At 41.1% G+C, this 15,378-nt stretch overlaps 1 protein-coding gene across 1 annotated transcript in view; it reads right to left on the bottom strand.

Annotated features, from left to right (window-relative positions):
- The window catches only part of KDM4C (lysine demethylase 4C), a 371,099-nt gene that overhangs the window by 40,197 nt on the left and 315,524 nt on the right, over positions 1-15,378 (bottom strand). Inside the window, exon 19 of the mRNA XM_063080305.1 lies at positions 5,522-5,692. Within this exon, the coding sequence (XP_062936375.1) occupies positions 5,522-5,692 (171 nt within the window). The remainder of the gene's footprint in view (positions 1-5,521; positions 5,693-15,378) is intronic.

Here is a 15,378-nt window from a genome sequence, read left to right as displayed (position 1 = left end):
CAAGAGTTTTCAGACAGACAGAAGAAAAATCATTTTCTAATGCCACAAGTATATCATCTAATGAAAACAAGATTTCTCTGAGGAATGTGAAATGCATTTAGTGTTTCCACCAGATAATTATTCCACCATAATCTGCAAAGTACTGGGACAGAAACAGACCTGATTACATTTCTTCTTATGTCCTGATGAAACCCCCCATGAGGGTACAGAGCAGGGTCCCTATCTCCCAGAAGACAGTACTGATGTATACGAATATCAAAACCGGATCTTAGCAAATAAGCCCCATGGCTTAACTGTGTATAGTATAAACATATATTATATCATATATGGCAATAAATATACTGCATATATAGAAATATAATACTTAATTATATACATACATTATATCTTAAAATTTAACATCAAATTCCTATGTCTCAAATCTAAGTATAGTTAATCATGCAAACATGTAACTCGTAAATTTTAGTGAGAAACACAGACCCCAATTACTATTAATACTTTAATGGCTAGAGCTCAAGGGAAGAGGAGGAGAGACCTATGGAGTGCACAAAGGCGGAAGAAGCCACGAGGAGAGAAAGAAAAAACTGCTTGGAGCATTTTGGGCCGCAGCCACTTTAAGGCTGGAGCTGCAGAGCGCATGAACAGGAACCAGCAGAAGCTGAAGCTGTGCCCTTCAGATAAAGTTGTATGGAGGCGGCAGGGGAAAAGAGGGCCTTGGTGGCCCCCAGGACAGCAAGACCACTAAGAGGGTTCCTGTGGACCCACGCAGGAGCAAGGAGCCACAACAACTGAAAAAAAGGAGCCACTCAGAGGCTAGTGAGTCATCACAAGGGAACGGTGCATGGTCCATCCAATGGGAAGTGTTTGGAGCACAGGTGGTGGGGGACATGGGCCCACCGGGGGAACACTGGGAAACAACAAGGACAGCTGATCTGCCCCCCAATCAGTGCAGGACCACTCAGAGGAGACTGGTCAGGAATAGAGAATTGCATGGGGTGCAATTTGATGAAAAGACTTGACTCAGGCCCAGATCAGAGTTTCTACACAACCCAGGTGCACTGGGTCTCTGGAAAGCCCAAAGTACCTACAAGGTCAACCATTAAACCCTGAGCTGCACAAAAAGCCTTCTCTAGGGAAACAGCAGCAAAGCAGCAATTTAGCTCAACCATAGAGCTCAAGTACTGGTCCCCACAGGAAGTTCCCCCATTTTAGAAATAAGCAAAGGACAAAAATTTAGTCCTGGCCCAGGCACACCACCAGTGCCTTGGAGACCACCAAGGGACCTGAGGTATGGAACCAGGGACCAGAACCCCCCACAACCAGGCACACCACCAGCAATAAGGAGCATGCCAAAAACATCACCTCCATGTGGGTGGCCCACCACAGCCACCATAGTAACCATGGCTGCCGTGAAAGTGGCTAAACATCACAATCACCATGCAGATGGTCCACCAGCCACTGAAGTTCATTGACACAAGGACAGTCACCAGCAGAGACCAAAGGAAAAAAGAGGATGCCTCTCTCCACAAAGCCCATTCCAGAGTGACAGAAGAAGCGTCTGATCTACAATAATACTGGGGGACCTGTACACACCTCTCAGCATTGGACAGATCATCTAAGCAACAAATCAACAGAGTAACCATTACTCTTTCAGAGGAAGAGAAGAAATCTAGGGTTTTCAGAGGTGGGAGGGGGAGGAGAGCGGGATAGGGAGAGACTGGACAAGGGGCATAAAGAATAAGTACAATTTGTAACAATATATATGCTAGTAATATTGATTTGATCAATATATGTCAATGTTGAACCCCCAAAATATGTATAACCAATTATGAGTCAATAAAATTTTTTTTAAAAAAACTTTAAATTTTAAAAGTTTGCCTTTTAAATCCATGACTTTGTATTTGGGGACCTAGATGATGACCAGGACAAACTACACTGCTAACGGAGTGGCTCCACAGAGTACTACAGTCTGACTAACGCAGTGTGGCCACTTTATAGAAAAAGACAACACACTTTGTCATAGAGTCAGAGTACTAGAGCCACAACGTAATCTCGTATCCCAGGACAATACACTCATGATAGTTCATTTTATGTCAACTTGACTGGGACACAGGATTCCCAGATATTTGGTCAAACCTTATTCTGGGTGTTTCCAAATAAGTTTAACATATAACTGATAGACCCAGTAAAGAAGATTGCCCTGCCTAATGTGGGTGGGCCTCATCCAATCCCCAGAGAAAGAGAATTCTTTCTGTCTGACTGCTTTCAAGTTTGGACATCAGTTTCATCCTGCCTTCAGACTCCAACCGAAACATCAGCTTTTCCTGGGACTCAGGCCTGCCAGTTGCAGATCTTGGGACTTCTCAGCCCACATAATCACAGAGCCAATTCCTTATAATTAATCTCTCTCTCTCTTTCTCTCTCTCTCTACACACACACACACACAGCCTCTCCTATTGGTTCTGTTTCTTTGGAAAACCCTGCCTAATACAATGCTGTAGGGGAAAAAACCCTCCCTACAGAGCCACCAAAGAAAGGAAGCTGTGAAAGCCACATTCAGCACCAAGATAAGCAAGAGTGAACAGGCCACAGCAGCTAACAAATGGTGACACTGTTAGAAAGAAAGTGAACTTTGAAAACACAACGTGACAGAACTATTCCTACTTGGTGTAAGAGGCCTGGAACAAGAGATCAAAAATGTAAGAGACTGGGACGTGGGAGTAGGGAGTATTGAGGGAGGAAAGGCTGAATAAGAGAGAGAAGACCTGCTCACAGATGAGATTATTTTTTTCTGAAGAAATTATTGTTCACTCAATTTTAGATAGATGCCTCCTTTCCAGTATATGTTTAACATTTAAACTAATAAATGTTTAAATGTTTAATGTCACTCTTGCCACTGTGTGTACTGCTCCCTCCCTCCAGAGCAACAGGTATGACCACAAACACACACACAACCTGCTGCTAAAGCTCAGATCCTCATTAAAAATGCTAAGTAATAGCTAATTAAGCCCTAAAGAGTTTTGCTTTTTCATTCTTGTTGATTTAAACATCACGGTGCTCCTGAACAATATTCTAAACCTTATCGAATGTGTTCATCTTATACAACATCCACGAGTACTTAAAATCACATTTGTTCTGGTTCACACAGAGAGGATATGGAAGGTCTCAAAAGAAAGACTTGTGGAATTTCAAGAAAGTTCCAGGACTGCAGCCATTCTTTTCTAGTACATAAGTTAAAGACATTACAAAAAAGTTCCAAACCAGCTGGGTGTGTGTAGGCTTACGATATGAATGGGAATCTAGGATTCACTAAGTCACGCCTTTGGAGAAAGACCTGTTTTGCCTACACACCTCTGGTCAGGTTTTGGGATTGGCGTTCAGCATTCCTTTACCCCACTCCCACAACATTCCCCACCAAGAGGTTGTCTCTCCTGCAGGCTCAGTACTCACTCTTCAAAGTTTGCACAAAACAAGACTAATTCTGAATGTGGCCCACGCAGGGCTGGTGAATGTCAAGGAACCCGTCTACTGAACCTTGTCATGCTGTTTTCACCCTCATGTGTCCCTTCTCCTCCTGCCTTATGTGTCCTTTCTTCCCAAGGGTGAAGTGTGGAGGTTCTGGAGCCAGATGACATGGGATTAAATACTGTTCCTGACACTTCCTAGCTATGCATGACCTTGGGACAGTTATTTATCTCTTTGTACCTCAGATTCCTCAGCAGGAAAATGTCAAAAATTAATAGTGTCTAGCATGCAGGGCTGTGAGGATGAACTGAGTTCAGGGGTCAAGCAAGTCCTTGGAGCAGTGCCTGGCATGGGGTAAGTATCAGGAAGTGTCAGCCTTTGTTGACCCTGAAATCTCCTACTCGTTTTTCCAGACCCAACTTTGTGGTTCCCTGTGGTTCACGATATGGGTCCACAGTATTTACCAGCCTGCCTCCCCTCCTCAAGACTGAACAGGGATTACCTCTTCTTTCTCATTATGTCTCCCACACAGTAAGTGTTCTGTGAATGTGGACTGAGTGCTCACAGGGACAACTAACGCTAACAAGGGAGCTGGTGACCTGAGGCTGCTGTTCATGAATGGCAGTGCAGTCAGCAAAGCTCCAGCTAGAGTCCTGCTAAGAAACACAACTCACTATTTTGGTATATGAGCAATTTCTGACACTTTTGGTTGGTTAAATTCATTTGCGTTAAAATCTTTCAAATGAGGTCACTTTTGTTTGCATACTTGTCATTCCTAACAGCATAAAAAGGTAATCATAACAAAGCTCACTGAATCAATGTTTCTTCAGCCCCAAGAGATGAAACCCCTAGAAATATTTATGAGCAATCTCAGAGGGTTACATTTAACTTTCAATTACATATAATGCATAATTTTCACGATTAAAGAGTCATCAAGAAACATCTTTCTAAATACAAACAAAAGCAAAGCACCACAGAGACCCAGGGTGAGGCAGAAGCAACAACTGCATCAAGGTCTGCCTCCCCCACTGATGCACCCCTGAAAGGAGAAGGGATAACGGTATCACTGTCAGACTAACTGGCCCTCATTTCAGCTACGGGAATTGATCTCAGTGTCAAAAAACCCTCTGTGGAAAGTGTGAAACACCCTACTAAAAGGCGAGCCCCGAAATAAAGTAATGCATTACTCCTGACACACATTTCCTAGTTCCTCTGAACGTGCCTCATGGTATTTATTCACTGAGGGGACAAGGAAGGAGGAGAAGAGGACAGACAGACAGAGACACACACAGAGTCCTGGTCTGGGTCACACTTAAGAAACTCAGTAAATGTCACAGCCTGTTTCCTGTGTGATTTTTGTTACTCCCACATGAAATATCCAGAGATTTAAGCTTATCGTCAAGTAGATTAATAAAAGCCATCTTCTCTAGTGTGGCAAAAAGAAAAAGAATCATAAAGGAATTCAAATTTGCTAACACTCTGTAAAGTAAAAGAATAGGTGGATTCATGTCGTCTTCAGTTTGAACGTGTCCCCTCCAAAATTCAGGTGTTGCCAATGTCACAGTATGAAGATATGGAACCTTTCAGAGGTGATTAGGCCATGAGGGCTGCTCCCTCCTTAATAGGTTTAAGGCTCTTTTAAAAGAGGCTTCAAGCAGTTTGGTTAGGTTGCCCTTCTGCCTCGCCATGTGAGGACGCAGCAAGATGGCCCTCCCCAGACCAGATGCCAGCACCTTGATCTTCCCAGCCTCTAGAACTGTAAGGAATAAATTTCTGTTTTTATAAATTACCCAGTCTCAAGTATTTTGTTGCAGCAGCACAAACAGACTAGGACAGCAATCTTAATTTCCTGGCCAAATGACATCTCTCACTTAATTAAAAGAATGTGGGAAGACCAGTCTAAGGTCACCTGGATACGATTTAGAGTGAGGAAACCTATGAACATCAAGTGAAACAAACTACTCAAAGAATCACAGGAAACATTTCTGAAGGGTTCGGCTAGTTTGGTTTTACAAAAAGTACACTGAGTAGCAGGCACCCAAGGAAGCCCACTTACCACAATATCCTCCGGAAATGTGTCTCTGCTGAAGGAGCCATCGTCAAACATGACCTCATAGAAGGTTTGCGATGTCACAGCAATCACTCTGCAGCTGTAATACCGCGTATTCCGATGCTTTGTAATGACCGTCTGACCCACGGAGACGGCCTTCTCAGAAGCCTTGGACTTCTAAAAGAAAAGACAGAGAAAGAGGGAAGGAAAGAAAGAACAGAGAGGAGAGGAAAAGAAAGGACATAAAATAAAAGAAATATTTATTTAGAAAACAATAATCTAGACAAGATTTAAAAAATTTTTTAAATTTAGTATTAGAGGATAATTTCAAATTCATAGATAAGTTGCAAGAATACAAACAGTACAAACGACACTCTTATACCCTTTGGCCCTTTACCCAGATTCGTCTGTTGTTATCTACTGCCATTATTAATGTCTTACCATTTGCATTATTATTTGCATATTCTTTGTTATTTGTGTATGTGTAGAAAGAATATGTATGTGTGTGTGTATATATATATACAGTTTGTTTCTCTCAAACCATATGAGAGTAAACTACATACATCATAGGATTTTTTCCTTCAGTGTATATTTTCTAAGGGTAAGGATTTTCTCTTATACACAGCTCTAGTATAGTTACCAACTTCAGAAAATTGAACACTGATACAATACTTTAATTCTTTAGGTTCCCTTAATCTAGACCATTTCCACAGCCTTTCTTCGTTTTTTATGGTAGTGATACTTTTTTTTTTTCTTTTTGACCAGTAAGGGGATCGCAATCCTCAATCCTCAGCACGGTGTAGTCTGCACCACACTCAGCCAGTGAGCACACAGGCCATTCCTATATAGGATCTGATCCCATGGCCTCGGCACTACCAGCGCCACACTCTCCCGAATGAGCCACAGGGCCGGCCCTGGTAGTAATACTTTGAAAGGATACAATTCCTCCTCCCACTACTTTTTAAGAAAGCATTTGTCTGATATTTCCTCATGATTAGACTCAGATTATATTCTTGGCCAGAATCCCACATAGGTGATGTTGTGTCCTCAGGATATTTCATCTGAGGGCACATGATGTTTGCATCTGTCAGTGGTGATATTAGTTATGATTCTGATCAAAGTATGGTCCAATTACTACACTTAATTACTGTTTCCTTTACATCAGTAAGCAATCTGTGGGAGACGCTTTATCACCATGCAAACATGAGACAAATATCCTCATATGTCTCTGTTTAGTTTTAGCACCCATTGATGAGTCTTGCTTGATCTTTACTACAATGATGGTATACGCTGGTTTTTTCCGCTACAGCTTTCGCTCCACATTTACTAGTCGGCACATGGCATTTGATAAGCAGGACTCTCTCATATTGCCCCTCATCCATCCATCCACCCATTACCAGTAGGGCTGATTAATTCCTCCTCCACAATTGTTTGTAACTCATACTGTACTTTATTATTCTGGTGCTCAGACTGTCCCAGATCTAGCCAATAAGAGTCCCTTTATCATGCTGGTTTGTGTGTCCTTCTGACATCTTTTTTTTCTTTTTTTTAAAAGAAGTTCCTTACTATCTGCCCTGACAACATGTTCCAAAGATTATCTTGTGCCACCCCTGAAATTAGCCATTCTAGGAGTGTGGTTCATTTTAGAGGGCAGTAATATTAGAGACTAAGATCCAGTAGCTCAGGTGTGCTCTTATTACAGGGGTATCTTTGTTTCACACATGCATATATACATATACGTGCATAAATACACGCAAGCATGTGTATTAGAAATCATGAGTTCTGGGCCAGCCCCATGGCTCACTTGGGAGAGTACGGCACTGGTAGCGCCGAGGCCGCAGGTTCGGATCCTATATAGGGATGGGCTGGTGCGCTCACTGGCTAAGCGTGGTGCGGATGACACTGAGCCAAGGGTTGCAATCCCCTTACCAGTCAAAAAAAAAAAGAAACCAGGAGTTCAGAGTGATACCCTTATTCATCCCTGCAAAGTTCGTTCCTGCCTCCCTTTATTCTGTATTTGCATGTTCCTTCTTTCTCAGTACGAACCCGTTTACTCATTTGGTCAATTCTTAAATATGCCCAAATAATGTTTCAAGACCTGTAGGAGAGCTCTTCTAACAGTTTTAGACTAGAAAAACTAACCTACACGACAGACAAGTTAATTTTTAAATTAAGAATTGGGGGTCAAGTTCAATCAACAACTCATGTTGCCGGAAGCTGGGCCGCAATGCTTTTCTGAGAATACAAGCATGAGTTGTAGATTCCATCCTTACTTCATTTTTTTTTTTCTTTCCATACTTTTCTTTCCACACACGTTTGTAGCCTCCTGAAAACCATGTGTAGGTTTCAGGGTATATGCATCATGCTAGGAACCATAAGACTTCAGGATAAAGGGCTTCTCTCAGAAATGCTTGGCAGAGTGACTAGCTCATATTAAGTGCTCCTGAAATACTAGTTTTGGGATGTTTAGCTTTTTTTCAGGATAAAGCTGCTGCTCTCTTTTCAGGAACTCCTACAAACCGTATACCTGCCTGGAGGAGGCTGCAGTCAAGATCTTATGCCAAAGTCTGCTCTCAAGCACTGGATCCCCTTTTCTTCCCATCTCCAAGTCTCATTAGGTAACTCTGGTTTGTTTGCTGCCATGAGCTCTGACCTGCTCAGAAGGCTCTGAATCAAGCACAGGGGAAGGTCCAGGCCTTTTGCCAAGTGGGCACTGAATGGCACAGTCTCATAATCCCCATGGCACCAACATTTGTCTGACATGTCATCTATACCTACAGAAAGCTAGGATTCATTAAATCTCAGTATTTTCTTACAGAGATATTTAGAATACTGCTAGGAAATACAGTCTGTCATCATTCAAAACCACAGTTCAATTAGAAGCTTTACTTTTTTTCTCTCCTGAATTACAAAAAAGCTAAGACATCCTGTAGGATACAGATAAAGGGCTATGCTTGATCTTTGGGGTATGTGCCATCAAGTCGTCTTACAAGTGGCAGGACAGAAGACTGCTGGACCTGTTCTAGCATGTCATCTACAACATGACTTTGCATTCTTGGGCGCACAGCAGGCAGAATTAGTGAAGGAGGGCAACGAAAAGCAGAGTAATGGGCATGAGGAAAGGCCCAGAAGCAGGAAACAGCTCGTTCTGTTGAAGGAACTGCAGGAGATGTTGCTAGTGTGTGAGAGCTAGCAGAAACCAGAAATGGCCTAGGGCCCAGAGGTTGAGGTCAGGGAGGGCAGACCTTATGCCATCCCAGGGAGTCTGGATGTGATCCTGTGAGCCTAAGGAAGCCACTGAGGAATTTAGGTATAGAAGAAAAATGGTCCAGGTCCATGTGGCCATAGGTAGAGAAGGGGATGGTAGAGCTTACTACAACAGTCCAGGTGGGAGAGGAGGACCTGGAGTAAGGAACTGAGGACAACAATGCTTATGATTTGGACAGAGGTGCAAGCCCTCTTCCAGCAAATATGTTCCTAAGGGTCTCCAACTTGTGGAGTGAACTCTGCCATCTAGTTTCCCACATGCCTAACAAAACAGAAGGATGCTTTCCTCCCTGAAATCATTCCCTAGTGATGATGCTCTCCTTTGGCTGGGAAAATTTTCTGTGCCTTTAGGTGCAGGTAGGTGTATGAACATTTTGACAAAGCAAAACAGTAAGACTGTAGTGATATAAATACACTATACTTGCAATATAAATCTTTAACAGCTAGATGACAGTATATTACATATGCCAGTTTCCTACTTCATTTCTGTGCCCATCCCCTTTAAGTATATTTAACCTGGCAAAGTAAGAGAACAACTTAGATGTAAAAATCAATGAGTGGAGACACAGTCTGCAGAGTTATATAACTCCAGAACTGGACCTATGACAGCTACTTAAGGTTGTATAGGTTACACCTAACTCTAAGAGGCCACATTTGCTACCTGTGTGGCCACATGCAGTGGCCCTGAGTGACATGGATTAGAGCCAATCAGGGCTTCAACTTGGCAGAACTTTCTTTCAGATGTTGCCCCCTCTGTCAAACTTAAAAACACCTGCAGTCAGAATTATATGTGGTGTATTTTACTATGATATTTTTGTGCATATTTTATTAAAATTGGAATTCACCCTCAAAGGAGATAATGTGGTATGGATCTGAATTCTAAGCTCTGATTCTTACTAACTGTATGTTCTTGGGGATGTTACTTAATCTTTATCAGCCTCAGTATGATCATCCATAGAAGGGAAAATATAAGGGTACTTAAGTCTGTGGAAAAATACAACTGAAAGATAATACAAATCTTCGCATAAACTTTTTGAAGCACCCTCATACTTACATCAAAGGTTTGTTATAAAACAGGATGAAGTACAGAAAATACCTAGACTCATTGGCAGTAGGTTCTTAGCAAATATTAACTGGCTTCATATTAGGAAATGGAGAATATACCTGAGAGCTTAGGCCCATTTTAATAAGCCACTCTTTCCTACTGTACTTCAGTGTCAGGCATGACTGGGCAGCACCCTGACTTCACACTGACAGGGTCATCGCTGAGGGACAATCCAGATCCCTCCCCCTCCCCCTACCTCATCCACTCCAGCAGCCTCTAAGTCTTATCAAACTCGGGCACATGGCTATGATCCCTAGGAAGGAAGAGACTCCATCCCCAGGGCTTCCAAAGTCTTTGTTTACAACTCTCTTGAGGGCCTGGCCACATGATCTTTTCCTTTACTGTCCCTCTTACCACAGGGTAAAATCCACGAGTCAGTGCCAGGCCTTGTCTTTTTATCCACAGCACCTAGCACAACGTCTATAATGCTGATGCTGCCAGATGAACAATGAATGGATGATTGGATGGATGGATGGATGGATGGATGGATGGATGGATGGATGGATGGATGGATGGATGGATGAACGGATGGATGGATAAACGGATGGATGGATAAACGGATGGATGGATAAACGGATGGATGGATAAACGGATGGATGGATAAACAGATGGATGGACAGGGGAGTGGGTGAGTGAGTGAACTGTGAGGACTGTACAGACACACTCTCAAGATGCAAGAGGAGTGATTCCATTCATTCGCTGCCCTGAAAAGGACAAAGGGAAGCAAAGAGGAGTTTTAGGAAGATGCTCCTCTTTTGGGGGGTGGGTGGGCATGTACGTGGGTAGGGGAAGGAAATAATGATGTTTATGGTGAAATTCACAGAGTGTAGAGAGTAGAAGAGGCCAGTCAAGGGAAAAGAAAGGTGATACAGGTTTTCAAAAGGCTGATTCTAGGTTACAAACATTTTTGTCCTGCTTAGGACATGAAATTTATGCAGACTGGTTAGTTAGAAAGACAGCCAGCACAAAAATTAAATGTACAACCTTCATCTAAATAGAAATTCTCATAAGCTTCAAGCATGGCCATCTCATGAGGAGTACTAAGGAAAACAGATTCTTTCATAATGCTATTTTGAGAGGATTTCTGGTGTATTTCTTACAGGAAAAAATTATTGACAAGCATACCTCATATGTGATTATACATCCTCAAAATATTTCCTGTCAGAAAAGCCTAAGAATCTACTGGTGTTAAGAATGTCATTTCTGATTGGAGAAGACAGACATTGTGCCAGGAGCTCCATCAGGTTAAAGAAATGGCTATGGTATCCTGAAGATTAGAGTGCAAGCTAAGGTTGTGAAAATACAATTTTCTTTAACGTGAACTAAGCAGAAATGAACAGTGGTTAAAAAAACACAACACTTCATTTAAAGAAATGCTAGAGCCAGTTAGAGATGCTGGGAAGGTGAAGAAAATGCTAAGCAAGAAAACATTATAGAAATTCCGTGAAAGCACAGCATTTCTAGGAAACAATAACATCTACAGTTTTCAACACATGTCCATATACATGAGTTAATTAATTTCTGCCAATAACTTTGTGAGGTAGTTGTTATTTTGAATAAACAGGTGGTATAACTGAGGTGCAAAGTCAAGTGACTTTTCCAAGATCTCAGAGCTGGTGAGAGGTAGGGTAGTCTCAGGCAATGCTCTCGGTATTACCCACCAGGGGAAGACAAGTGGAAAGAAATCACAGGAGAAATAAAACCCACCAAGAAGTAAGACTAATGGAATTCCACAGTGCCTGAAGAAGTTACGTTTTCTTTTCCTTTTTCTTAACTTCCATTTTTTGAATTCTTCCTCTGTTCTAGGTACCTGTTGAGGCACTTTCCACATTAGAATTTATTTAATTTCCCCAATATACCCACAAGGCTGGATTAGCAAGTTGGACTTGGAGGATATCTGGTGATGAAAATGCAAAATGTATAATTGTATATGCTCTCAGTTTTCACATATAATATAATACACATGCACTCGCACACACACAAACACACCCTCTGTGATAAATTGCAAAAATGCCCACAAGTCTTCACTCCTCCCTGTGTCCACACCCTTTGCAATGTAACTTTGTAACTCTTCCAATCAAGGGCTGGAGCCTATTTGCCATCCTTTGAATCTGGGCTAGACTGTGGCTTAGCTTGCTTTGGCCAAAAGAATGCAGAAGTAATGGTATACCAGTTCAAAGCCTTTTGTCCAAGAGGCCTTGCATACTTCTGCTTTCTCTCTAGGGACCTTAGATCCTGCCATGTGAACAAACCTATTATCCTGCTGGCAGATGAGAGATCACATTAGCCACAGTTGAGGCCGTAGACATATGAGAGAAGCCAGCCAAGACCAGGCAAGCTGTTATGCAGCTGACCACAGATGCATGAGGCAGTCTGCTCTGGAACCCAGCTAAGCTTAGCCTAAATTGATGACCCACAGAATCATGAGCTAAATAGTTATCTCTGGTTTAAGTCACTAAGTTTTGTAATAGTTTGTCACAGACACAGATATATATGCCTAGACAAAAGGAATACTGAGAGAAAATATACTAAAATGTTAGCAATGTATAATTCTTGGTAATGGGATTTTTATTTATGTACTTCTCTATTTTCCATTGATTATATATTTCTTTAATAATTACTGAAAACATTACATATAATAAAATAGAAGAGTCCTTGCAATTTTTCTCAATTCCTTATATGAGGGTACTTCAAAAAGTTCGTGGAAAAATAGAATTGAAAGATAATACAAATTGTTCCATGAACTTTTTGAAGTACTCTCATGTAAGAACCAACCCACGTATAGTTAAAACTATTTAACTGAGATGCTAAAAAAAATGCTGACACCAAATTACTTAGTAAGAAAAGACCATCTTCAATATTTATCCTTCATTTCAGTAAATATGATAGTAAGAAGGACTTGAGGGAATGAGCACTTTGTAAAGTGGAATAATATACAAATTTGATTACAAAATTTCACCTGACTTACCTATACCTTTTAAATTTAGGGCAAATGTGATGTAATCCAAAAGGGTACCTTTACTTTGTTCTCAATAATCACCACTGATTCCTAAGACATATTGTTCAATCAAATGAATAGATTTTATTCTCAGGTTTGGGGCTACATTAAGAAACAAACAAAATTAACTCATCAAGTCTTTTTGGGATTCATTACTACACCTGTCCTTCCCATTATACTCTAAGCCACCTCTAAAGAACAGCACCAATAATAAAATACAATTGCTTAAATGTACCAGAATTTTCTCTTCATTGATACCTTGTTGTCTTTAATCAGATGTGGGCTTGGAAATTAAACAGGCCCTTATTATAAAGCTCTCTAACTTGCCTAAGTCTCTACCAATGTTAAAATAAATGGCCAAAATTCAGACAAAAGATGGCTAACCATCAATGGTTACAACCTGAAGAAAGGTAAAAAGATGTTCCTAATATCTGGACTGGCTCATCAAAGGCAGACCAACATTCAATGGACTGACTCTAAAAAATTTAAATCCAATGTTGGCAAAATATGATGAAAAGAATCACCATTCCTTACCCGATGAGCACTCAACAGCAGTGAACTCTGAGCCAAAGACCCAAGAACCAGATGTCAATCAATGTCAAGAGGAAGAGCAATGCAAGGACAGATACAGGGTGAAAAAAGTGGCATCTAAATAAGCAATTACTAAGCATTCACTACAAGTAAGGCACCTACCTCGGTGCTGAGGATAAAACTAGAAGAATGAGAGCATCCCCTCTCTCAAATAACACAGACTAGTAGTAGGGAAGATGGACATGGCTGACCATGACATGCAGCACTAAGAGGGCTCACATGAGGGCAGGAAGGAGCCTCCAGAGAAGGAAACACACATGAAACAACTGGACCAGGCCTGAGGCTGCTGGGAAGCTCACGCACACATGTCAGGAAGGCCACTAGGGAGTAGAGTATTTGGTGCCATGGACTCCGTTGTCTACTGTGTGAAGCCTGTGAACCCCTACTCAGAACAATGTTTTTATTTATTTAGTTAGTTTTGTTTTGCTTTTTAAAAATTATTGAAAAATTATTGATTATACTTACTGGGGGGGTACAGAGTTGACTATCAATACTTATATACAGTATGTGATATTCAGATCAGGATAATTAGCATGTTCATCATTACAAAACATAATCATTCTTTGTGTTCATTACCTAGTTTCTTGCTAACCTCCCCCTCCACCTCTAGTTACCACAGTTTTAGAACAATGTTTTTAAATGCATAAAACAAACACAATATTACAAAAGAAACCAATTATACTGAAATAATGTTTAAAAAATAAACTCAAAATATACATCTCTTTAATAATGCACTAAACATTAGTAACTAGAGGCAGGTTTAATAACCATTAAATGTCCTAATTTCTAAGTCATAATGAGGACAAGTAACATTTTGAAATCTCTATTACAATGGTGATATGATTTCTACTAGGACAGAGTCACAGAAACTGCTAATGCCACTGCTGCCTATGCTCAAAACTGACGAGGTTAGTGAAAGAAAATTGTAATTTTTTTCTCATTCTCTAACAGATAAATTTTTCTTGATAATAATTTATAAAAAAAGATTTTTATCACCTGGAATAAAAGCACAGCAGTCAACCTTTTAGCAACAGCCTTATAAGGACAGCAATACTATTTTTTTTGTCATTTTTTCCTGACCGGCACTCAGCCAGTGAGTGCACCGGCCATTCCTTTATAGGATCCCAACCCGCGGCGGGAGCGTCGTCGCGCTCCCAGCGCCACACTCTACCGAGTGCGCCACGGGCTCGGCCCGGCAGCAATACTATTTAATAATGGTGCTTTTACATACTGTCAGGAGAAGGGCAGTAGTGAAATGAAACTCAATGAAGTCACCTTGTGAAAGCTTAACTTATGGAGGCCAAAATGGGTAATTTTCTGGTGACCTAGCCTGACACAGGAATCCAACTTAAACACTGAGAATGGACTGGGCACTGCATTCTCAAATGTCATTTCTCCCCAGTGAGTTTTTGACTGAGAACAGAGAGCATTTAACCCCGAAGGCAAGAGCTCGGTGGGAAAAAGTTCTCTGTGGTAGAATGAGGAAATATTCCTGTGCTTTGGCAAGATTGGCATTCTCTTATCACATCTGGCAAGGCTGACCTATGTTCACACTTTGAAAGAGGGTCACCCAGCATCTGATGAGATGAGTCAGGAGCAGAGACATCATCTTGAGAAAACCCCCAACTGGGTTCTCCATCCACATAGTGATGTTAATAAAGGGTGTGAATCCAAATACAATAGTGTATGTATAAGCTCACAGATCCAGAAAGGATGAACATGTGAAGAAACCAAACTAAGTAACTTAACCAATGATCAGGCCAAAAAGCACATTTCCATTTGTATCCAATGACCCCTTCACTTCCCAACTTTATTTCTCCCTAATTTCTATGAATTAATAACCTGTGAGGTATTATTACATTTTTTCAAGGTATCCATCTTTTAAAAATTCCTATAGGGGAT

This window comes from Cynocephalus volans, chromosome 16 (assembly GCF_027409185.1).
Source record: "Cynocephalus volans isolate mCynVol1 chromosome 16, mCynVol1.pri, whole genome shotgun sequence".
Taxonomy (NCBI): Eukaryota; Metazoa; Chordata; class Mammalia; order Dermoptera; family Cynocephalidae; genus Cynocephalus; species Cynocephalus volans.
The sequence above is the reverse complement of the archived record's forward strand: the minus strand, read 5'-3'. Positions and strand labels throughout refer to the sequence as shown.